This window comes from Acanthopagrus latus, chromosome 23 (assembly GCF_904848185.1).
Source record: "Acanthopagrus latus isolate v.2019 chromosome 23, fAcaLat1.1, whole genome shotgun sequence".
Lineage (NCBI taxonomy): Eukaryota > Metazoa > Chordata > Actinopteri > Spariformes > Sparidae > Acanthopagrus > Acanthopagrus latus.
In genome coordinates this window covers 15,636,326-15,658,178 of record NC_051061.1, presented here as the reverse complement: position 1 = coordinate 15,658,178, position 21,853 = coordinate 15,636,326, and the positions used below count along the sequence as shown (strand labels likewise).

The 21,853-nt window shown below is 43.9% G+C and overlaps 4 protein-coding genes across 5 annotated transcripts; 2 read left to right on the top strand and 2 right to left on the bottom strand.

Annotated features, from left to right (window-relative positions):
• The first annotated feature begins 233 nt into the window (after window positions 1-233).
• On the top strand, window positions 234-3,436 carry LOC119013352. The gene is made up of 3 exons (XM_037087787.1): window positions 234-1,251; window positions 1,813-2,044; window positions 2,151-3,436. The coding sequence occupies exons 1-3, from the start codon at window positions 940-942 to the stop codon at window positions 2,870-2,872; spliced, it is 1,266 nt and encodes a 421-aa protein (XP_036943682.1). The 5' UTR covers window positions 234-939; the 3' UTR covers window positions 2,873-3,436.
• Window positions 3,437-3,634: 198 nt separating this feature from the next.
• si:dkey-66i24.7 lies at window positions 3,635-5,816 on the bottom strand. 2 transcript variants are annotated; one of them, XM_037087789.1, is made up of 2 exons: window positions 5,418-5,558; window positions 3,635-5,246 (listed from the first exon to the last, which is right to left on the bottom strand). In XM_037087789.1, exons 1-2 carry the CDS (start codon window positions 5,500-5,502, stop codon window positions 4,648-4,650), a joined length of 684 nt encoding a protein of 227 aa, XP_036943684.1. In that variant the 5' UTR covers window positions 5,503-5,558; the 3' UTR covers window positions 3,635-4,647. The 2 variants fall into 2 exon arrangements, with proteins under 2 accessions (XP_036943684.1, XP_036943683.1); XM_037087788.1 differs by lacking the exon at window positions 5,418-5,558 and adding an exon at window positions 5,571-5,816 and having other exon boundaries at window positions 3,640-5,246.
• Window positions 5,817-6,098: 282 nt separating this feature from the next.
• armc5 (armadillo repeat containing 5) lies at window positions 6,099-11,983 on the top strand. Its single transcript, XM_037087786.1, has 7 exons — window positions 6,099-7,045; window positions 7,137-7,167; window positions 7,264-7,374; window positions 7,727-8,618; window positions 8,718-9,490; window positions 9,644-9,776; window positions 9,951-11,983. The coding sequence occupies exons 1-7, from the start codon at window positions 6,653-6,655 to the stop codon at window positions 11,440-11,442; spliced, it is 3,825 nt and encodes a 1,274-aa protein (XP_036943681.1). The 5' UTR covers window positions 6,099-6,652; the 3' UTR covers window positions 11,443-11,983.
• A 747-nt stretch (window positions 11,984-12,730) lies between these two features.
• LOC119013356 (cytochrome c oxidase subunit 6A, mitochondrial) lies at window positions 12,731-14,967 on the bottom strand. The gene is made up of 4 exons (XM_037087795.1): window positions 14,806-14,967; window positions 14,411-14,477; window positions 13,947-14,089; window positions 12,731-12,954 (listed from the first exon to the last, which is right to left on the bottom strand). Exons 2-4 carry the CDS (start codon window positions 14,475-14,477, stop codon window positions 12,865-12,867), a joined length of 300 nt encoding a protein of 99 aa, XP_036943690.1. The 5' UTR covers window positions 14,806-14,967; the 3' UTR covers window positions 12,731-12,864.
• Between the last annotated feature and the right edge of the window lie 6,886 nt (window positions 14,968-21,853).

The following is a 21,853-nucleotide window of genomic DNA, read 5'->3' as shown; positions in this document are numbered from 1 at the left end:
TGACATTACCGCATTTGCAATTTGAGGCTGTTAAACAGTGGGACATGATCAAAGTTGCACTTGTAACTGATTTAACATTAAAACAACTGTTTTTCATCCCTGTGCTCCGTGGTGTTTTTGTATGCTTTCGTAGTGGAAGGTAAACATTAGCACAGTAATGCAGTGTTTTTTGTTTAAGGAACACAATCGGTTATTGATCTTTGGTCACACTTGTGTGTTTTCTGGTCATTTCAGTGTTGCCTTCATAATACAATAACACGCTAGTACAAAGGTTAGCAGCAGGCTGATGAGGAGATGCCATGTTAAAGATTTTTAAATATTTATGCTACCTGCAACCAATAAAATGGGATGGTTTGTCTAAGGCACGAACGACTTGATATACATACAGCGACAAACATTTGTGTTTGGTCCGCAAGTGTGGTCATCTTATATCAGGGTAACTAGTAAGAAATATGTGTGAAAAGTAAATCAAGTGGGATTGTACCTAAAGATTTTAAAGATTCAGTTGTTGATTGATTTTCTCAGTGTCTCCTGAAGTTGAACTAAATCAAAAAACATTCATATTGAATTAATTAAATTCAATATAAGGACATTTATATACAAATAAAAATACAAGGCCACTGTGTCAGCGGGTGGCTAATTTTCAAATGCAGTCATTTAACAACATGTTTTGAAACAAATTAGTTGATGACAACATTAACTGATCAATTGATTAATGGACGAAAAGTGTTAAAGTGTCATTGCTTCGTAATCATTGCAGAATGAGTCTTTGAAATTCCCAACAGCACTTGAACGCAGCGTACGTTAGCTAGCAGTGTAGCTTTGGTTAGCATTTTGATAGCAGCGACAATTCGCGACTCCTCTGCGCAGCGCCAAGTAACTTTGTGCTCCATGTATGAAGAGAAATAAGCCTAAAAAAGGAACTATCCGTCTCTACTAATGGACGTCAGAGAGTATGTTTTATCTGCCGGCAGAGCCGTGCAGGACATGGTGGAGCGGGAGTGGCAGCCCCTGTCCCCGGGCGAGCTGGAGCAGCGGCTGGACCAGGCGGTGGAGGAGATCCTGGAGGCTGACCTGATGGCTAAACTTAAAACTCAACCTGCTCCTGCTGTTTATGTGCAGTTACTGCAAAGTCAGGCTAACGTGCAGGTGCAGCCCCAGGCTCTGCAAACTACAACATCCAGTCCCCCGGAGGAGGAGAGTCCGGAGCTCAGGGAGCCGCTGGACACTGTGGAGAGTGCTGCAGTCAAGGTCCGTGGTGACAAATCATGAGCTGTTAATGCGCTGAAAGAAGCTTTACAAAAGGGAAAGAGCTTTCTACTGCATATAAACACCGCCAGGACATCCAAAATGGGGTTTCTCTGCTCTAGTTTTGTGATGTATGTAGTTTAAAGTTGCACCATGTAGTTTATTGTGACTGAATAAACAAATTGCCCTTTAAGGACAACACAACTGTATTTTCTATTTCTGTTTTACTTTGTTAATATTTGGTGGACCCTGCCACATATCTGGCTTCAAACAGTGTTCTGGGGATGTTGTTTACCTCTGGAAAAAATACATATTTCTGAGTTTGTATAATTACTTAATGAATATTTTAAATATTCAAATCCTGAGATTGAATATCTTCTTCCAAACTACACAGTGCCCCTTTTAATTTGCCAAGTAAACACAGTTTGTCATTGAACAGCAATCAGTTTTATGTCTGCTGTCAGATGCACTCCTTGTTTTGACGACAATATATAAGCAGAATCATCATTTGTCAATATTTTCACCTGAAACACCTGCTGACAATCAGTTTTCCCCCTTCATCAGCACATCGCAGACCTGCTTCAAACCTCCAAGTCCAGGGCTCGGATGGCTGGGCGGGCTCGGTTGTCCCTGTCCCACACTGTCCTGCTGTCCCTCACTCTGCTCACCGAGCGTGTCAGCTACCGCTCAGTGTCCCGTCGCTTTCACCTGGAGAAAGGAAACATCCACAGGATCTTCTTTTCTTTCTGTGAGCGTGTCAACATGCTGGAAGAGAGGCTGATCAGATGGCCAGTCGGTGGGTTGATGTCAGTGTGGGATTATCAGTGTAATGTTGTCAGTGATTTGAGTGTTTTAAACAAAAAAGGGGGGATTGGAAATGATGTTTCCTCTGTATTTTCCAGGCACAGAAGCTGCTGAGGCCCTTTTCCCATTTACCAGTCCAGAGAAGGAGTATGAAGAGGAGCAGCAAGGTGTCCCCCAGATCCTGGGAGTATTGGGACACACCCACATCCCGATCCGCCTGCCTATAGGGAAACATGATGTGGAGAGCACAGTGCCTGAGGTGAAGAGGATGAAGAAGGAGGCCCATCCAGACTCTTGGCTAAACCTTCAGCTCGTATGTGACCGTAAGGGCCGCTTCCTGCACTGCAGAATCAGTAAAGGATCAGATGTGGACAGAGGCAGTGCTGTGCTTGACAAACTCAAACAGCATCCTGAACTGATGCCCGCTGGCTCCTGCCTCGTGGCCAGAGCTGGCTATCCGCTCACTGCTCAGATTTTAACTCCATACTCAGGAAGTCTCGGACCAAGAGAGGAGCACTTCAACAAGACGCTGCAGGATCATTTTCACATCCTGGATCAGGCTGTGGCCAGCCTGAGAGCCAGATTTCAGAGGCTCAGGTATCTGGATATTGGGAACTATGATCGAGCCAGAGCTGTTGTGCTGACTGCCTGCATGTTGCACAACGTGTTTTTGGACATGGGACAAGTGGTTCAAGGAGAAGTTGAGAAAGAGGAAGCGGTAACCGGAGAGGAAGTGGGGGAGGTGTGCGACGAGGGAGTACAACGACGTGACGCCATTTCAGATTTATTGTTTAAAAACACTGATTCTGGGAACACATGATGCGATGAGGTCTTTTGGAAACTTGTGTTTTGTTTTAAATGAACAGTTCTGTAACATAAAGTTTTATTTTAACAGTAATTCTTCTGTCCCGGTCTGTCTGCACACATACTGCTGCTAACAGAAGTTTGCTGTTAAAGCATTTACATTTTGTGAATTTGCTGTTTTCCACATAATCGACCATAATCGGAATGACAAATGATAATAATTTGCAAGGTTACAACTGTTTCACCATATTTTACAAATAGAAAATAGAGATATAAACACACAGAGTAGATGAGGACTGTTAAAAGAGTTAACTTGTCTGTCATGGACACAGGTTTCACTCTGACACAAATAGAGATACCAGTGATTTTCTTTGTTCCTCGGATTGAAAGAACGAGTCAAAGCCAATAATATCTGTACTGTGACAGCAGAATACTGAGAAGGAGCACAATAATTTCCACAGAAAACTGGCAAGTTAGGTTATTTCTGGGTTCTAGGAAACCTATCGTTGATAACCATTATAAACTAATCTCCCCACTCAAAGTCTTTAAAACACCTTTCTGTTAATTCCATTATCGAGAACACTGTTGCTACTATCACATCTGTAACAATCACACTAATGATGTGTTGTACATAGATATTAATATTGATTATACTGATATTAAAACTAAATTTATTGCTGCAGTTTTACAATGAAACCACTGGAGGACAGTGAGCTTTCACAAGTCTGCAAAGAAACTCTGCGGGGATCTTAAATTTAAAAATAAACCAGTCAAAAGAAAAAGTGTGTCTCACACTCTGTCCACCACCAAATGTGCAAGAGGGGGTGGACAGAATATTTACAAAGGTATCGTTTATTGCAGGATCGTTTATTAGAACACAGTACATGGTGAAGTTAATACTACAGTAACTGTAACAGCCTGTGTCGTCTCTATTAATACTATTATCTGTACCTACTGAAGGTCCAGTGAGTAAGATTTACAAACAAAATGTCAGAAATATTGGATATAATGTTGTCATGTTTTCATTAGTATATGATTACCCAAAGCTGAGAATTGTTTTTTTTTGTTTGTTTATTTATTTATTTTTTTACCTTAGAATGAACAGACTACCGACTGTAGCCCTGAAAGGACAAACCAATCACCTGCTCCTTCTTCACTTTTTAAAGTTATTTTTTGCATTTTTTCGGGACCATGTAGCAGAAGTTGAGAAGGGGGGTGTTCACTTGGTTGCAATGTGGACCCTCACCACTAGATGCTCTCACTTCTCTTATCAAATGATCATAAACATGCCATGATCATTTCAGTGAGTTTATTAATTCACTTCCAGGGCCCATGACAAAAAGACAACACAACAACAACACTCTTGCATAGGTTTGCTGACTTTTGACATGACTGGTACAGTGGTGGTAGCATGCCCATATTAACCTTATTTATGAGGATTCTTTTGTCTTCTATTTGGTATAAAAAATAACTGACGATGACATCCACCAGAGAAGGAAAGCTCTGCACCCTGTGTCTCTATTTCTGAACTGTTGTATTTCCATTTATTTTGGCGAAACAATCTCTCTTTGTGCTCTACCTGCTGTGTCATGTTCAGCTTGGAGTTCTGAGTTCAGCCTATCCAGACTACTCTTAAAACTGTAACAGTAAGAAATGTGTAGGACATGACCGATCTAAACATTTTTTTTTATAACAAACATACTTCAACAGTTTTCCTTGTGTGGCATCATAAAAGTTTTTTGGTATGAGCTGATGACACACGTGGAAGTTCAGATCGCGTCTCCTTCTGGACTAATCCTTCGACGGGTCCGTGTTGTTCTTCTGAGCCAGGCTGGAGATGGCCTGAGCCAGGTTGTTAATGGCCTCTATCTTCCTCTCCTCCAGGGCTTTCTGCTGGGCCCACATGTTCATCTTCCTCTCTTGCAGCTCCATGTACAGCTGCAGGATGTCCTGTGGGGGCCGGGCAGAGCAGGGAGCAGCTGTTGCGGGAGGTGTAGGGAGGATGGGGGTGAACCTCTTGCTGGCTATGGCCTTGCCCACCCTCGTCCCGCTGAGCTTGGCCCTCCGCTGGGCTTCGATCTCCTCACTGCTCTTGCCCAGGACCTCGTGCATGGCCTTGAAGAACTCCCAGTGGACGCTGGCCGCCCCGAGCCTCTTGGCCCTCTCGCTGTTCTTCCTGTACGTGGCCAGCATGTTTCTCCACTTGAGGTCACACTCATAGGCCTTCACGGTGACGTCCGTGACCTCTGACTCCCTCAGCTTGGCGTTCACTTTCTCTGCCACCATCTCCCAGAGTTTCTTCTTCTTGCACACTGGCTGGTCAAAAGCCTGATCCATCTCCAGCCGCGTGTTGACAAGGTGCCATGTAGCCTGCAGTGTCCATATAAATTCTACAGGGGAAAACAAAGGTGCATCATGTCATTGGATGAACACATCTTTATATAACCTTGATTTGCACTCCCTAGCATTGATCCTCTTTTTAAAATTAATTCATTTGATTTGACAGAGCTTGTCTGGCTTAAACAACGATTTGAGGTTATTAAAAGACCAGACGACGTAACTCTGATTACTGTAGGTGACAGCGTATGAATCACGGTTTGTGGCTATAATCGCTGCGATAGGTAACGTTAGAGACTGCGCACTCATCAGGCCCTCCTCGCTTCACGCGGTGACTGGATAAAAAGCTCCCCAACTCCGGGCTGCGTTCCACTAACCTGCTTTGGTTTTATCGGTATCCACACTGGACACGACCGTTTCCTTCGCTTCCACTTCAGCACTCTGTATCACAATTGTCTCGATAACCTCCATGCTGCTAAACCGTCACACATTATTAATTCATTTCCAAATTAGCAATTTTTTTTCACTCGGGAGTTGTTTTTTTTGTTTGTTTGTTTGATAAGCGGAGTATCTATCGTGGACTTTAACAACCTCTCGCAGTCACCGATGCGTTGTCTCGCATCGAGTAAAACGATGATTATAACAACGTCACTTAGCAGTTGGGGAGTTGTAGTCCGCTTTGGTTGATACGGACGGGATTTTGCGTGACCTGGTGTACCGACTGGACTACAATCCCTAAACGCTGCGAATGGTTAAACGTAAGCGACCCTTCGTACTTATCACGGGGAATGTAGTTTTTTAAAGGAGGGAATTCACAAGGGGGGGACGTGACAGGCAGGGGCGTTCGAACTACAAGTCCCAGTGTTTCTCCAACCGCCCCACCTCTTTACTCCGTGCTCCCTCCCTCGTTCGCCCCTGTTTTGTTGTTTGGCTAAAGATGGCGTTAGCGGCTAACACAGGCGATTGCATTTTGTTTCACAAAAATTATTCTGCCAGTGGTTAAAAACATTGATGAAATAGAGCTTTAGTCCGTCATTTGATATGCAGAAATATGTTACATTGAGCCAACACACGTTCACTACGTAGAATAACGCTTGTTCGGCCTTTTCACGATGTAGGCCTGTTTTTAGGGAGTGGACCGAGGCTGTTGGAACTCCATCTCCCGACAGCGACTGCGGCGTCAGGTGGTACAACTTTTCCTATTTTGATGGTATCTGTAGTTCTCTGACCACGCCAGAAGGTTAATTTTGGAGGAAAAACTTTGAAAAATATGAACGAACTCATTAAGAGCATATATTCTGCCACTTGAGTGAACAAACCGACGAATTAAAGTGGAAGGACATGTTTATTGATTTTCACTGGAACAGTTCAGCGATGCTCCACATGCTGTGTGGTATTTCTCTAAACTGAGAGGAGTAAGATTAAGATTGCGGAACCTGTGGGGGAAATCAGAGGGAACATGTCTGCGTCACCTGTTCAAGGTGACAGCAAACAATCTCGAACACCCTCCAGAGAAGGGCACCCATCATCACCAGAGTCTTCTTTGGCTTGGTGCTTGGCTCACCTCTCCAAACCTGGACCAGGGGCTGAACATCATGGGCATGGCAAGTCTGACTCAGGCGGTGGAAGAGAAATGGATAAGAGATCCAGAGTATCTCAGTGGAGAGCCCTGGTTGCAATCCGGACACAGCACATCAAGGGCGACAAGGCTGGCATTGCCACATTCAGAACTCAAGGGGGTCTCCGGCCCCTGCTGGACCTCCTAAAACACCCAGATTGCTCCAGGAAGACCCTGGACCTGGCTCTGAGCATCCTGGGAAACTGTTGCACGGAGCTGGAGACACGCATTGAGGTAAGATGAAAGGAAAGTTGAGAAGGTGTTAAACTCTCTTCTTTAAATCTCTCATTCAGACAGATAACATTTAAAATGTCTTCCACCGTAGGTTCGTGAACTTGATGGAATAAGTATTGTCGGTAAGTGGTAATTTTCTTTTTTATGAGGAAGTTGATTGTAGCTCAAAAACCACAGTGAATGGAATTTAATCTTGAATAAAAATGTTACTGTTTTAGTGGAGATCTTGAGGAGAAATGTGACCCTGGAGACGGTCCAGAACCGAGCTGCTCGAGCCTTGGGAAACTTGGCCATGGATCCAGAGAGCTCTGCACTCATCCACTCAGCCGGTAAGTCTGAAATGTCAGTGTATTCCGCTGTGTAATTTTTAGCTCAAGGTCTTCAGCATTTAAAATGAGATGAGTGGTACTTGAGGGAAATTTGTGGTAACAGCAGAATTGTTGTAATAGTTATAATGGTGAAAGAATGATCATTTATGGACTAAAAGAGAGGTGTATTGATATATCAGTTATTATGAAATGAAAAGATCCTCACAGTCTTACAAACACAGTGTATATTTTGGTATTTTGTTTTGTTTGGCAGTTGTGACGTCAAAATGAACAGACGCTTACCGCAGCACAAAGTAACGCATCCAGCTGAAGCTGCAACAATGAATAATCTATTTATATTTTCTTTTTGCAGGTGGTGTTTCTCTTCTCCTCCTCTGTGTGTCTCTGTCTTCTGGACGATCCTCCCCCTCTGCTGCTCCACTCAAAGACACCTGTCCCAAACTGGAGTGCGCTCAGTCAGCTGCTCGGGCTCTCCTCTACCTCTCAGATACGCCCTCGAACCGCATGTCCCTGCTCACCCAAGGGACCTTATCTGCTCTCGCCCCTCTCATTGCTCCAGAGTATCCCCAGGGGCTGAGGCGGGCGGCGCTCAGGACCCTCCATGAGCTGACCCGGGGCTGTGGTGTTGAATGTGCCAGAGAGGTGTCCCGGTCTGGGGTCCTCGCTCAGCTTGGTGTCATGGTATCAGAGGAGTCTGGGAAACCTTTTGAGGAGCTGGCGCTGAAAACCCTTGCCAACATGTGTTCCCAAGGCTGCCTGCGTCCTCTCGTTGGGTCACTGGGGGTCATTCAGAAATTCACTGAGGAGGTCAAGAGGGACCCACTAAAGTCTGGAGTCTTCCTCAAGGCGCTGTGCTTGTGCTGCAAAGAGGCTGTCAACCGGGCCAAGGTGAAGGAAAGCGGTGGACTGGAGGTTCTAATTGGGTTTATGTCTGCCCATCAGAGCCATCCCCTTTCCCGACTAGTCATCCTGGCCTGTGTAGACTTTGTTTTTGATGAATCTGCTATGGAGCAGTTGCAGGAGTTGGGGCTGGTCCCTCTGCTTGTTGCCAGACTAGTTGAGCTCACCAGAGGTGAAGAACAATCTGCTGAGAAGATGGATGTGAGCCTCAACTCCAGCATGTCTCCCACTGAGCTCCTGCCCGCTTCATGCTTCGACTCCTTTGACTTTCCTGCTCCTGAGGGCTGCAAGAAGGAGGAAGGGGCCGGGAAGGAGCAAGGTTCATCAAGCTTTTTAAGTCTCAGGTATGGAAAATGAAGAGCATAGATTTATTTATTTCCCTTGTGAATTTTGTATTATCCTACATTCTGTTGTATTCTACATGCTTATTGCTGTCTCTTCAGGTCCTGGTTGGTGTCTGAGGGATTGATCACTTCAGAGGGGGATCTGCTGGATTCCTCAGGTGTTGAAGGGGAATGGGGGAGTCTTCAGATCCCGTCGTCATCCCCTCAAACCCCCTCCCCAAACTCTGACTCCCTTTCCACTCTTAAAAACTCTTCTCCATCCAACCCCACTGTCTCTTCCACTTCTAAAAAAGTGACTCAGCCTTCACCCATGCCCTCTTCAACTCAAACCCAGCCGTCATCCTCAGGAAAAATCCCTGATCCCCTTCCGTCTATCCAGCCTAGTTCCTCCACTCTCCCCTCTCCTGCTAAAACAACCCAAACACCAGTCTCTCCATCAAAATTTTCATCCCCTCACAGAAGGAGACAGCGTGCTCATTCAGCAGCTTGTTTGACAAAAGTCACTCTTGATACACCTCCCTCTGCGCCCCGCCAAACAGCTTACCAACACCCCTACCACCCTGAACCATGGACGCCTGAGTCGCCCATCCTGCTGCTGCTGTCACGTTTCTCCCACACCAGCGACCCAAGTGCTGCTCTTGTCAGCTCAGGTGTCATGTCCAGCTTGCTCTACTACCTCACCCAGCACCAGGATCCCAGCAGCAGGTGCCTGCGTATGCTCTGTCGGCTGAGCTGCAACCCAAACTGTCTGCAGGCGCTGGTCCGAACCGGCTCAGTCGCGCTGATTTGTCACCATCTCTGCCAGAGAGAGGGAGGATTTGGAGGAGAGGAGAGGCAGACGGACCGAGTGAAAGCCAAAGTTAAACAACTTGGTAAGATAGACGTCCTAGTGGGATCAGTAATCTGCAACACATGAACTTTAGAATGGATGAGAAGCATTATTTCACCCATAAAACTTCTAGCTGTCTTGTTTTTTTTATATCATTCAAGATCAGTTTGTAATTGTGTGCTGAATCTCTCTGTAGGTGTTGCTCTTCTCAACAATCTGCGTGTTCAGTGTGAGTCTGGATTTGGCTCCGGGGTTCTTGCCCATGTGATGCTGTCAGGCTCTGAGACTGACAAGATGAACTGTGCATTGTCTCTGCCCTTGATCAGCAGGTGAGTGGCAGATCTGTATGAATATGAGTTCAGTAATCATTGAAAGAATTATTAACACAAATCTTTGCATGCAATTTAGTGAAAAGTTACATTCCATGTCATTCCATGGGGATACAGAATAATAACTGTAAATGTCCATCTATGAGCTTTATACATCCTCTTTTTCTCCAACAGCAACAAGTCCCTGTTGAAGAAACTCCTTCTGGACAGCGGTGGACTACTCTTGGCCCTGCAGCCCCTTGGTTGCAGTAGCGATGATGAGGATGAAGACCATCCAGCTGAGTGTGGAAGGTTGCTTTCTGACTGGTTTAATTCCCAGCATTCTGGCCTGACTTCTCAGCTCCACTCGCTGTACTTCTCCCTGCTGTCTGGATGCCTGTCCACCCTGATGGGTGGCATCAAAATTGAGTTTGATAAAAAATACCTAAATTCTGTCAAAACCCCACCAGTCGGTAAAATTGACAGAGCTTCACCACCTCCCTTGAAAAAGCCTCGCATGGCCAACATCTGTGCCTATGGAGACTCGAACTTTGACCTGCTGTTGCTACTTGACGATGGGACTCGGGTACCAGCCAACAGGGAAGCTGTGGCCGGGTTGGAGGGAAAACGTGGGGTTGGCTCTGAATACTTTTGGGCCTTGTTGAGAGGTGGATTTGGAGAAGCTCAGGGTAATGCAGAAGACGCCATCCGCATTAAAGATGTCAGCACAGGGATGCTGCTACCAGTGCTGCATTACCTGCATGGATGTCGCCTCACCAAGGACACAGAGAGGGAATGTGATGAAGGAGAGCTGAGAGGACAGTGTCAGATTTTGGACTCATTGGTCCTTGAAGGCCTGGGGATCTACCACAAAGAGACAGGCGATCACTCAGCAGAAGACTTGACTTTCCAGAAAACAGCTTTAGGCGAAATGATGATCGGAGCGTGCAGATTTTTGGTGACTGAGCTGCAGAAAGAGTTGGAGGATCTCTGTGTGTCTCTTCTTCTGTCCTGCTTCACCAAGGCTGCTAGTCCGGCTGCATCAGCTCCCACAGAGGACAATGCTGCATCTAAAACAGACCAAGAAGGCCTCGAGTCTGCTGAGGAGAACCTGGCTAATCGAACATCTGAGTTAGAATTGACTGGTTCTGAAGCGCCAACAGAAACGGGGCAGATGAAGAAACCAAACGGTTCCGTACATCAGACGGACAATAATAAAACCTCTTTGTCTGGAACAGTTCAAAAGGCAAGTAAAGGAATCAATACAACCTCAGACCGCAAGACCGTCAAAATTCTCTCTCCAGTTTCCAAATCAAGTTGTGCGTCAGATTTGGACACAGCATCTGATCCAGGAAAGTTGAAGTTGAGACCAAAGAACTTAATGAAAAGTTCAGCACAGCCTATGAAATCAGCAACTCAGGACTCTCCTTCATCGTTAAAAGCCAGCGCCAGAGGTAGGACCCTGGCTGCTCTCCTCCCCCAGGTGTACTGGTTTTCGCAGCGGTACAGCTACCCAGCACTGGGTCGAGCCTGTCTGTCTTTGCTGCTGGGCTGTCAGGACTGTCCTCGGCCCTTCCTGTCCCCCTCGCTAACTGGAGATTGCCTTCACAGATTTGCCAGAGAGGCCGACTGTTCCGAGACTCTGAAACAAGACCTGCTAAGTTTGGCCACAGTAGCTCTGAGCTGAACAAGGAGGGACATGTTGACTGGCATTAATTCAGAGGCCGCAGCTTAAGTGCAAGTCAACTTTGGGGCTTTTTAAAAGCTTCTAGGAAAGTTGCTATTGTGTTGATTTCATCAAATGTCAGGTCACATTAACCGCATGATTGGAAAAACTGTGCTGTATCAGTTACTCCAGCACTAACAGAACTGATTTATTTTCATAAACTGGAGGCATAAATTTATATTTAGTTTTGATGTAAACTGATATCAACTGTAGCCTGTCCCAGCATGACGTAATTGTATTATAATTTACTGTTATTGGATTAACTTCTGATGACATTTGATTGTGATTTATTTTTTTTTAAATTTAGGATAAAGTCTAAGCAAATGTCTGCAATGCATTTGATAAATGTCATTTAGCTGGAAGTACTGGAATTATCAGGGTTGGTGAAGAAGCCAGTTGTTTATTTTGTACATAGAGATAATATGGATTAGCAGATATACATTGTATAGATTCCAGTTGTCCTATATTAATTTATGCCGCTGAATATATTGTTGGAACATCACTTTGCTCTTGGTTTTTCTTGTTGTTGGGGTATACACTATGTGGCCAAGGTAATATAGCAATATTTTTCTTATTCCGTAAAAAGACCAAAACCAACAATTTGTTAGTCTGCCTCTTAATACTTTTTCTCACCCCCAAGCCTATTGAATTCTATTGAGGACATAAATCTTAAAAATAGTACATTAATATATTTTCAAAAATATAATATATCAGATATTACAGCTATTTAGTCTGGGACTGTTTTCAGTGGTGGAGTAATAGTATTTTAGATGGCTGGATGGTTTGTGAGTGTGTTGGTAAAAAAAAACAAAAAAAACAAACAACTTTGTACATTCATGGTGATTAAGGAACATGTCAGTGCAATAGTGTGGCTCTTGTTTATGGATCACAATTGAGCCTTGGAAACAACACAGGTTGCTATGTAAGGCTTTGGCTTTACAGACAATACTTCAGCATTGAGAATAATTAAGTAGATCATAAATAAGTAGACTAGTTCATTGTTTCTGTGGTCCTTTCATGGGATTGTTTGACATTAAGAACAACATTACCAACCTTCTCTTAACTTCTGAAAGCCCATGTGTGCAGGTTTTGAACCATTCAGATTTTGGCAACCCCTTGTGGTAGCATATAAAAGTACAATGTAAGCTATAGAGGTGACACTTGGAAAACTAGAACATTTTCAAATAAGTCTTTATGACTGATTAAAGGGAGCACTACTCTGTATTAACAAAAGAAACAGCAGTCATTATTATGGAGCACAAAGTGGTTTTATTCCTGTCTGGGTGCACCGGTTGATGCGGTGCAGCTTGGCCCATCGGCCAGTATAATTAAGCCAAGTACACTGCTGTCGGGAAACACAGCTGAGAAATGTGACTGATCATCTCAGTGATGGGAGTCCTCGTAGCCATCAGGCAGAGGGTTCGTGTGAGGGTTGTGGAACAGGGTGTGGTTTCCGTCCCCCCAAGGAAATTTCTGGAAGGAGATATAACACATATGTAAGGTCAACAATGGGGAAAAAACCTTGATATTCACCCCATACCAACTTTTATTAGTGGAGGGGTAGTGTTTTGTAAATCATGCTAAAGGAGAAGGAGTACACTGATGATCAGCTACAATGTTAAACAGGAAGAGGAGGAGTGAATAACATTGATAATCTTGTTACACAATATTCTGGTCACAATTCTGTGTCTTGGCATTCATGTGGATGCCACTTGGCATGCACCTCCGGATGGAAATGCCCCTCTAGCAGCTTAATACTCCCTGCCACACACTAAACCCCAGTCTGATTGAGCATCTGTGGGACATGCCAGGACAAATCTGATGCACAGAGGGCCCACCGTGGATCAGACATTGCTTTGATGCGTCAAGACATTAAAACAAGACCTCTGGAGGTGTCCTGTGGTGTCTGGCACTATGCCATTTGCAGAGGACCCCCTGAAAAATAGGAGGCTTGGTCAAAGCCTCGAAGGTAGAAACTGAGATTCTGGAGAAAGATAGTTGACCACTACATTTCCTTCCCAGGTCATCAAGTACAGACGTTTTGGGTTGATATGTGGCCTATAATTCTAACTCCCACGTCAGTATTTAATGACTGACAAAAGAAACAGAGCAATCTCAAGGATCTTTATCAAGGATCGCCTTCCCTTCCGTTAAGGTCTTAATCACATCTCTTGGGCACATTGCCGAGCAGTTTTTGTGTGGCAGGCAGCCTGTCCTTCTGGAGGGGTCAGTGCCACCAGGGAGTGCTGTTGCCATGACTGAGTGTACTTAATTTACAACATGTTTGTGTTGGTGATGGGTGACTAATGGCACCCATATGAATACCAGGTTTGGTACCAGGTACCAGGTTTTCCTGGCAAAACAATGCATTGTAACAAAACGATCAATGCTATTTACTTAACCGGTTTGTCCTTTTAAAGTTGTGGCTGATTGGTGTGTACAGATACAGGCAGTGTGCGTCTCACCTTGGTGCGGATACGGAGGTGAGAATATGGCACAAACTCTGGGCGCTCATGTGAGGCTGCCTGCATCTTCATGTAGGCATTAACCATGCACACAGCAACACCAGGGATGGCCAACACAAAGGTCAGAATCTTCCAGGTCCTCGCTTTAAGAAACAACACATGAAAGTAAAAAAAAAACTGAAGCTCTAAGTAGGCTATAGAGGAGAATGGAAGCATTTTATCAGCCATCTTTCTACAGAGTCCATACCCATAATAAAATCTAACTTGGTGTTTTGCCAAGGTGCATGAATGTGCAGGACAGCTGCCAGCTCTGCAGACATTTCAGTTAATGTTCAACAAAAAGCTCCAACTGTAAGTGACTCAGTTAAAAGATGTAGTTACACAGGTAGAAGCTGCGAACGAGCCGGCTGTGATGCAGTTTTGTTGTATTTAGTCGAGACTGACTACAGTGAAGACACACTGACCTCCTCCCTTATGGCTCGAATGTGACGCAGCAGCCAGCACTCGACGAGCTGCTGTAGGCAGAGACATCTGTAGAGGTGCAGGGGGGAGGAAATGACTTTAGAAGTAAAAAGACTGGGCCAAGTTAATTTTATTTATCTCAACCTCAAGAGAAATTCATATGCTTTACACTGAGCCATAATACAACTATTCTATACTATATACTACTCTCTATACTGCCATTTAAACACCTTATATGCCATATATAAAGTACTTTGCAGATAGTTACCCGTCATATGACCCTCTGCAACAAGTCAAACAACAGGCAGTTGAGGCTGGGCCTACTAGTATTGCTGCATATTGGTATATTAGCAACCTTGCTGTAGCTGAAATCCAAGAAAATCAGGTCAGAACTTACTGTTGTTCAGGCAGGCAACAACCAGTATGCTCTAATATTCTTAAATATTTCTTCGGACCCGTTTATCTTTGAATTTTCTCCTCCTTCCTGCTTGTTTGTCCTTCAGTCTGTCCTAAGCTGAACTCAGTGTGTCAGACTCCTCCCCATTTCGATCTGTCTCTGCACCAACCAGCTAGTTTATATTTGGGCAAGTGCAGAGGCGGGCTGATACGTGACGAAAAGGAAGAAGGAAGGGGAGGAGGTGTACTGAGCACATTCTGCCTAAAATCGGCACAGAAGCTCTGGATTGATCCTCACTAATGGATCACATCAACAGAGAAGGCATCAGGTTTTTCATATAATCAGTGTGTTTGCTGGTATTTGCGGTTTCAGCTAGAGACCAGGAGGCCAGGTGTGCACTGACAGCACACATTGCTCACTTGTGTGCCACAGATTCAGAACAACCTCCTGTTTATTTACATTTTTCAAATTCACCTTTTAATCACTTTAAGTCCTTTTTGGTCTGCACCGCATTAAGACTTGATGAACACTGACATCCAGTAGTAATGCTGTAGTTGATACTCCTGTTGAAGATAAAGGAAGAACAGCAAATTAAAAGAGAAAAACATAATAAAGCAATCAGTCTAATCAAACGTCATGGGATTAAAAAAAAAAAGATCATTGAAAATGTTACATGATGATGATAAAACCCTGTAACTTATTTGAGAGCAGGAACAATACTCTGTATCATCATAACATCTAACAATTTTCACACATAACATACCAACTTATGAGTATTATAGTTATATAATAGTTACTATGATACTGTATATATATATGCACACTCATAGTTACTATTAGTATATGTCTTATTTACAGAAGAAGTTTCAGGATAACTCCTGCCTCCGAAACACAATGACTATAAATTATGTCCACATTATCATACCTCAATATTTCAGTTAACAGGATGACATGAAGACATGAAATCATACAAACGGTAAAAGTTCAGGTTCTTTAAGTCCTGTAATGATGTGAAGTGTCAGCTAATTATTTCACATTTAATTTGACCCACCCAGCTTTTTTTGAACTGTTGGCGAGAATCGTTTGGTAATCAGAGTTGTGACCTTATGTGGAAAAAATGACACGTAAAACATTTTTTTTTTATACCACAAGACAGACTATCCACTAGATGGCGTAGTTTGGCTACTGTTGTTGTTATGAGTGTTATGAGGACATGTCCTTAAACACTCCTTGGGTCATCTGATAGTACAGGCTCCCTCCTTCAATGGGCTTCCTTCCTCTTTGCTGGAGTTTACTACTTTGTAGTGGATTGTGGCTGATTTACCCGCACAGAGTCTGTATGTTGAGTAGTACATTTGAAGTCCATGTGACAACTTTAAGGTGTCAAAAAAGGTCATAAAAATGCAACATTTATGGGATTGGGAAAAAAAATAGATCTATACACTTCATATCTTCAGATACAAGGCTTTGTTTGCAACGTTTGAAGTAAATTGTGTTGTACAATACTCTCCCCTCCGTTAAGTATTCACACTGTTAGTGTTGCCTCTGTCGTCCGTCTTGGCAGGTTCTGGCTGCAGTGCAAACAGCAACACCAGAGCCAGTGGTGATGTCAGCCAGTCATGCAAGCAGCCCGTCTGAACGTCTAGCACTTGTGTTATTGTGGGCAGAGGTTAAACACCATCTCAGGTTGAAGACTCCGGCGCGGACATGTACTGGCAGTTATACACATTTGCATGTGTTGCAGGTGTGCTGTTGGAGCTGAACAACCCGCAAACATATTATTAAGACTGTCTTCCACTGCCTGCGTTCACCTACAAGTGGCAGAACATAGATGTATGGAACACTGTTAAGTCGTGTATTTCTACTGCATTTCAGCCATGCCGGGATTGTGGATCGAAGGAGGGCGATGTTGGTCTATCTGTCAGTCTACCATGAGACTGACATGTTTGTTTATTACGTGAAATATCTCAGTCATTGCATTATTACGTCCCTGCATTCTTTTGGCAGACGAGCTTAACAGATCTGGTGTCATTGTTGTATTATTTTCAATATGACGTATATTTTTCATTTCGTTGTTTTAACCCTTGTTGTTGCAGGCCTAATAGCTTTCCTCTTTTAGTATTGAGCATAGCCGGTTTCCGTGTTGCCATGTTGAAGGGCAGCCGCGTAAAGAAATGAAACAATTCAACAGGTTTTTCTACCTGAACCTGATGAAGCACAGCATTTCCACGGAGGGTGGAGGGCAGGTGTGGAGTTTATACACACACACGGCAGCCAGAGGAAATAGTGTAGACTCAACACAGCAAGAGTGCACAGGGCATACACAGACTCACACAGAATGATGTTTGAAACGTGTAAACTATGTCCGGAAAACACACATTTTTCATTTCTATTTTCCAAAAATGCCACAGCCTCATTTTGACACCATTTACACAATTATTAAATACACGTACAAGGTATTTAAGTCATCCTAAATTGTGGGTTTTTGAATCAAAAATGGTGCATACACTGAGCCCAGGGTGGGTTTGTCCTCCACAACATCCCTCAACTTCCACACACTGCTGTCTGTGTGTATTTGGTTCCAAGAGAAAGACAACTGTGGACTGTGTGCAAATGCAGTAAGTGTGTGTGATGTTGGACAGAGGTGAAAACAGCCAGTGCCAGTTGTAACAGACTGTCCCTTCTTCCCCCCGTAAATCTACGTGGCTCTTTCTTTTCTGGGCACTTACTCTTGAAGTCACTTCAGAGCAGCTCACATCAAAGTTGTTCACCGAAGTTATACCGTTTTTCAGACAGAAAAACTGTTCTTTTTCTTGCTCTTCATGTCAACCATTTCAGGACGATTGACTGATCGATTTAGATTTCTCAGGAGAAAGTGCTGTCATGATAACTTATAAAACACTGGGATAATGTCTTCTAATTGTGAGTATGTATGTTTGGCCTGTAGGGTAATTGTGGCTGCAGACACTTGAACAAACCATGAGGAGCCAGAATCCACCATCAGTGTTGTCCCAGACTCAGAAAGTAGTGGATCTGGAGCGATGTGAGGGTCAACATTACTCTACAGTGGAAACGTTCATACACCGTCCAGCACATGAGCAGTCCCATGCAGACAGAGCTGGTGGAAAAGAGAGTTTCTTTTGTCTGCAGTGAGGATGTTTACCTACAGTCTGACACAACAGGTGGGCCCTTTCAACAACAAGCAACGCCAACGAGTTTTATATGAGTAGCTCGAGGTATTTTCAAATTTTTCACACAGCAGTGGAAATGCACCGTCCCACTGACTGATTAATGGTGGAAGGTAGTGGAAGCCAGTTTAAACCCACGTAGCAACATTGGTTTGGCTCAGCTACAGGCCAAAACATGGCGCAAAGCACGCCTCACTCCACCTCGGATTTGTTGCCTTCGTTAGTTCGGTTTAGACGTATCTATGCGCTAACATTTTGAGTCAAATGTAGAGGCTGTGTTACATGAGAAGCACTGGTTGTGTGGGTTTTTCTGCAGCAGTATATAAGCCGTAGTTTCCCCCGCTAAAGAAGAAGACGGCGACTCTTATTTGAACTCTGCCTCTTTCTCGTCTTCCATCTCCCTGGATGTGTGTAGTTCCAGGTACCAGGACCACAATACAGCTGAGGCTGTCATCATACAGAGTTGGATGTGGTTTCGTCTGTCCCTTCGTTCAGACTATATTCACACGGCAGCCATTTTCACACCAGACTTCAAGGTGGGAAGCTCAAATGCTGTGATGATGTTATGCTGCTGTGTTCCAAGACTGACATATCGTCACCATTTCACTGCCCTTTATAGGACTTGTGCTGGAAAGAAGCAGAACAACAGAAAATGGCCGGCGTGTGAATGCGGTCTATGCTCCAAACAGATCTGATGTTTTTGTCTGCCGCTTCAGTGGAAGCGTCTTGGGACATGCCGATGAAGGTTCTCAGTCATCCAGGTCCTGGTAATTCTAATTGCTGTGTTGTTGCCAGGTTTCTTGAAGACGTTTCACCTCTCATCCAAGAGGCTTCTTGAGTTCTTACTAACTGGAGGGGAGTTGCAGGCTTATAAACTCCGTGTGGGAGTTTCCTCACAGAGTCGTTAAGGACTCGTGAGCTCTGAGTCGGGGGACGTTTAAATCACACGCTTCACTCACTTTATGTCATGAATAATTGGCCCAGTCTATTCCCATTGCACTTTGTTGCATTTTGTTTTCATCAATACACCAACTTTTCAACCTTTTTCAAGTGGGGTTCATTGTAATTATCTCTCTGGTAGCCAGCATTCGCAAATAATGCTGAAATTTTCTTATCTTGTTAGTAGTTTTTTTGAGTACCCATAACAACATCAACATAGCTACTGATATGATTCATACCTTTATGCTATTAAACTCAGTTTTCTTCTGAAAAGTATTAAAAACACATCAGAGAGCCATTTCCCATCAGCTCTAAACACTCCCTTACCTAATCTGTCCAGCCAGACGCAGCTTCAGCTGCATGCAGAGTGTGCCAGCACCATCACTCTGTAGGTCTTTGTGTTCTCCCCCTAATGTGTACACGCTACATAGAGCTGAACGCTAATATAAAGCCTCCTGGAGGTGGCCCACAGTGTCTTACAATCTGGAAAGTAGCAGCGCATAAAACCACTAATAAACATGACTGTTCCAGTCACAAGGTTGAGAAAGAAAAAACTTGTCAGGAAATTCTAGACTTAAGTTATTTTGGAAAAGAGTGAAAGTGATCATTGGATGTTTGTTTTACTGGGGCAAAGCCAGTGTGGAGCTGCACTTTCTCTGGATTCATGAAAGTGTTCAAGGTTGGAGATTATGCAAATTTCCAACCTCTGATAAAACTTCAAGACTGTGGGGGCCCATTTGCTCTGCATGTATCAGTGATCTGTCTGTACTTGTCTGTAATGTGAGATAACTGATGACTGATGACTTAATGGAGGTGGTTATGTAACGAGGTACGGGTGTTGTTGCTCTGACAGAGAGGCACACTGTTTTTGTCTGTCCTGCTGAGGTGTGCCAGAGTCTGTGTTTCCTTTTCACTTTCTGTGGAACGTTTCGGTTTATTTTAAGTGAGAGGGAAACAATGAACTATAAATACTGCACCAGCAACCAGTGAGCTGTATAATAACTCCGATGTTTGTTGGTGTTTTTTTTTTTTAGGAAACTGGCATCATGAATAAGTCTTACAGAATAGCAGCCCCGTGGTGGCTGTCTTAGAGAAGCAAATAGTCGCTAAAGAGACCAACAACACTGACCCATCTCTAAGTTGACAGACCATCTTATATTTGCAGATTTGCAAAAAATGTTCGAAGTCAGTTGCTACATGTTTGTTAAAATTATGCCACCCATCACTTGTTTCTGCACTGTGTGACTTCAGTGAGAGGGTAGGATCACAATGTTACATACATGTTTACTTCAAGATACAAATCATGTATGTAAAATACAAATAGAAAAATCACATTTGTGTCAGGATTGGGGTGCTGTGTCCAGCTTGTCTCCTCTGGGGTTTATGCCCATGTCCTCTTCTAACACGACCGCTGTATACGTCATACTCCAAACCCCTTCTTCCAGAGTTTTTCTCTTGTCTTCTGTCCTTAAATGACACATAAGGACAGCACACGATCACACACAGAATGTAATCTGTATGTATATATTGGGGCACACAGTGTTTCTAATATGACCGACCACAGTGAAACTGCCATCCAGATGTGTCTCCAGACACTGCATTCCCTGTACTCATACTGTTCTCTGGGTAAATGAGCCAACACGGTTTGTGCCACCTCTGACAACATTTAGCTCCTCGTCACAGCTCCTCACATCTCCTCTTGAACAATCGACACACTCCTTATGGATGCTCGTCCTTAGGCACCTCTTAAACGTGCAGACAGACAAATGTTTAGAGGTTAATCATGGTTGAGGGAGTTGTGAGTCAGACGTGGGTTATGTTATTGTCTTATGTTCAGTACCACCAGGGAAGACGATGTGGTGGTCTGCCCATGTGACTTCAGTTTTCCCCCAGGTAGCGAAAAAAAACAGCTCAACTGGCTTCTTTCACAGCGTGACCATCATATGTGGATCTCCAGTCAGACGTTTGCATTGGGGGCTGCTGTGCTCCTGAGTCTAAGACATAAACTTGAAACATTACATTAAGAAACAGCTGTCTTGACAGGGGACCTCCCACACTATATGATATGAAGGTGATCCTGGAGCTTGGTGACGATGTTCCCATGGCCTAATGCTTCTTGTACACAGTCTCAGCAGACTGTACTAACACTCTGTGTTGCCACAAAGAGCCTGTATTAAATTAGATTACACAAAGCTCCTCTGTAGAAAGCTTTGGCAACTCCTTGAAAATTACGACTTAATTGAGGTGGCAGCCTTGAGGGCTATTTTTACAGCAGTTACGTGTGCGTGTGTGTCCGTTTTCACATTAGGCATTTGTTGTTTATTGACGAACACAAAAAGGATGAAATGTTTACTCTAGAATTTCCAGTCCACGCTTTTTAACAAGGATATTTACCCTTCTTGAGTAGATTCTGTTTGCTCGCTCTCATTATTTTCACCTTCTTGTTTTAGAAGGTGTGATGTTTACTCCATTAACAAAACCCAAGAAAAACAGCTGCTTGTTGACAGTCTTTTGACGCAGCTGAGTTTGTTCGGAGGACGGATAATTTCAAGCCATCTGTCAGACCATAATTTTCTACAACAAACTCATAATACGATTTTTCTGTCTTTGTATTAACTGTGCGCAAGTTTATTTATGGGGTGAGGGCAATGTATTCTCACCATGAGTGTGTCTGTAATTTATGTCTGAGTGTGTGTAAATGTCACTGTGTGAGTGTTTACATACAGGACATCATCTTCCTTTATAGAGCTGTTAACTGCTGTCACCGGTGCTTTTCCATCCTGACAAGAGTGTCGCTTTGGAGAAAACAGTGTTGCGTGTGTTTGAAGAACGTCTAATGTGGAAAGCATCCGAACAAGAGGCTTTACCAGTTGGTCCAGGAACTGTTCTGCTACAACTACAGAGAGTGATGCACTAGAGTT

Coding starts and splice junctions, on each gene's coding strand:
- LOC119013352 (XM_037087787.1), top strand. CDS start 940: ATGGACGTCAGAGAGTATGTTTTATCTGCCGGCAGAGCCGTGCAGGAC. Junction 1,252..1,812: donor TGGAGAGTGCTGCAGTCAAG/GTCCGTGGTGAC, acceptor CCCCTTCATCAG/CACATCGCAGACCTGCTTCA. Junction 2,045..2,150: donor GCTGATCAGATGGCCAGTCG/GTGGGTTGATGT, acceptor TGTATTTTCCAG/GCACAGAAGCTGCTGAGGCC.
- si:dkey-66i24.7 (XM_037087788.1), bottom strand. CDS start 5,664: ATGGAGGTTATCGAGACAATTGTGATACAGAGTGCTGAAGTGGAAGCG. Junction 5,247..5,570: donor TACCGATAAAACCAAAGCAG/GTTAGTGGAACG, acceptor TTTCCCCTGTAG/AATTTATATGGACACTGCAG.
- armc5 (XM_037087786.1), top strand. CDS start 6,653: ATGTCTGCGTCACCTGTTCAAGGTGACAGCAAACAATCTCGAACACCC. Junction 7,046..7,136: donor AGCTGGAGACACGCATTGAG/GTAAGATGAAAG, acceptor CTTCCACCGTAG/GTTCGTGAACTTGATGGAAT. Junction 9,777..9,950: donor TCTCTGCCCTTGATCAGCAG/GTGAGTGGCAGA, acceptor TTTCTCCAACAG/CAACAAGTCCCTGTTGAAGA.
- LOC119013356 (XM_037087795.1), bottom strand. CDS start 14,477: ATGTCTCTGCCTACAGCAGCTCGTCGAGTGCTGGCTGCTGCGTCACAT. Junction 14,090..14,410: donor TTCGAGCCATAAGGGAGGAG/GTCAGTGTGTCT, acceptor TGTTTCTTAAAG/CGAGGACCTGGAAGATTCTG. Junction 12,955..13,946: donor ACCTCCGTATCCGCACCAAG/GTGAGACGCACA, acceptor ATCTCCTTCCAG/AAATTTCCTTGGGGGGACGG.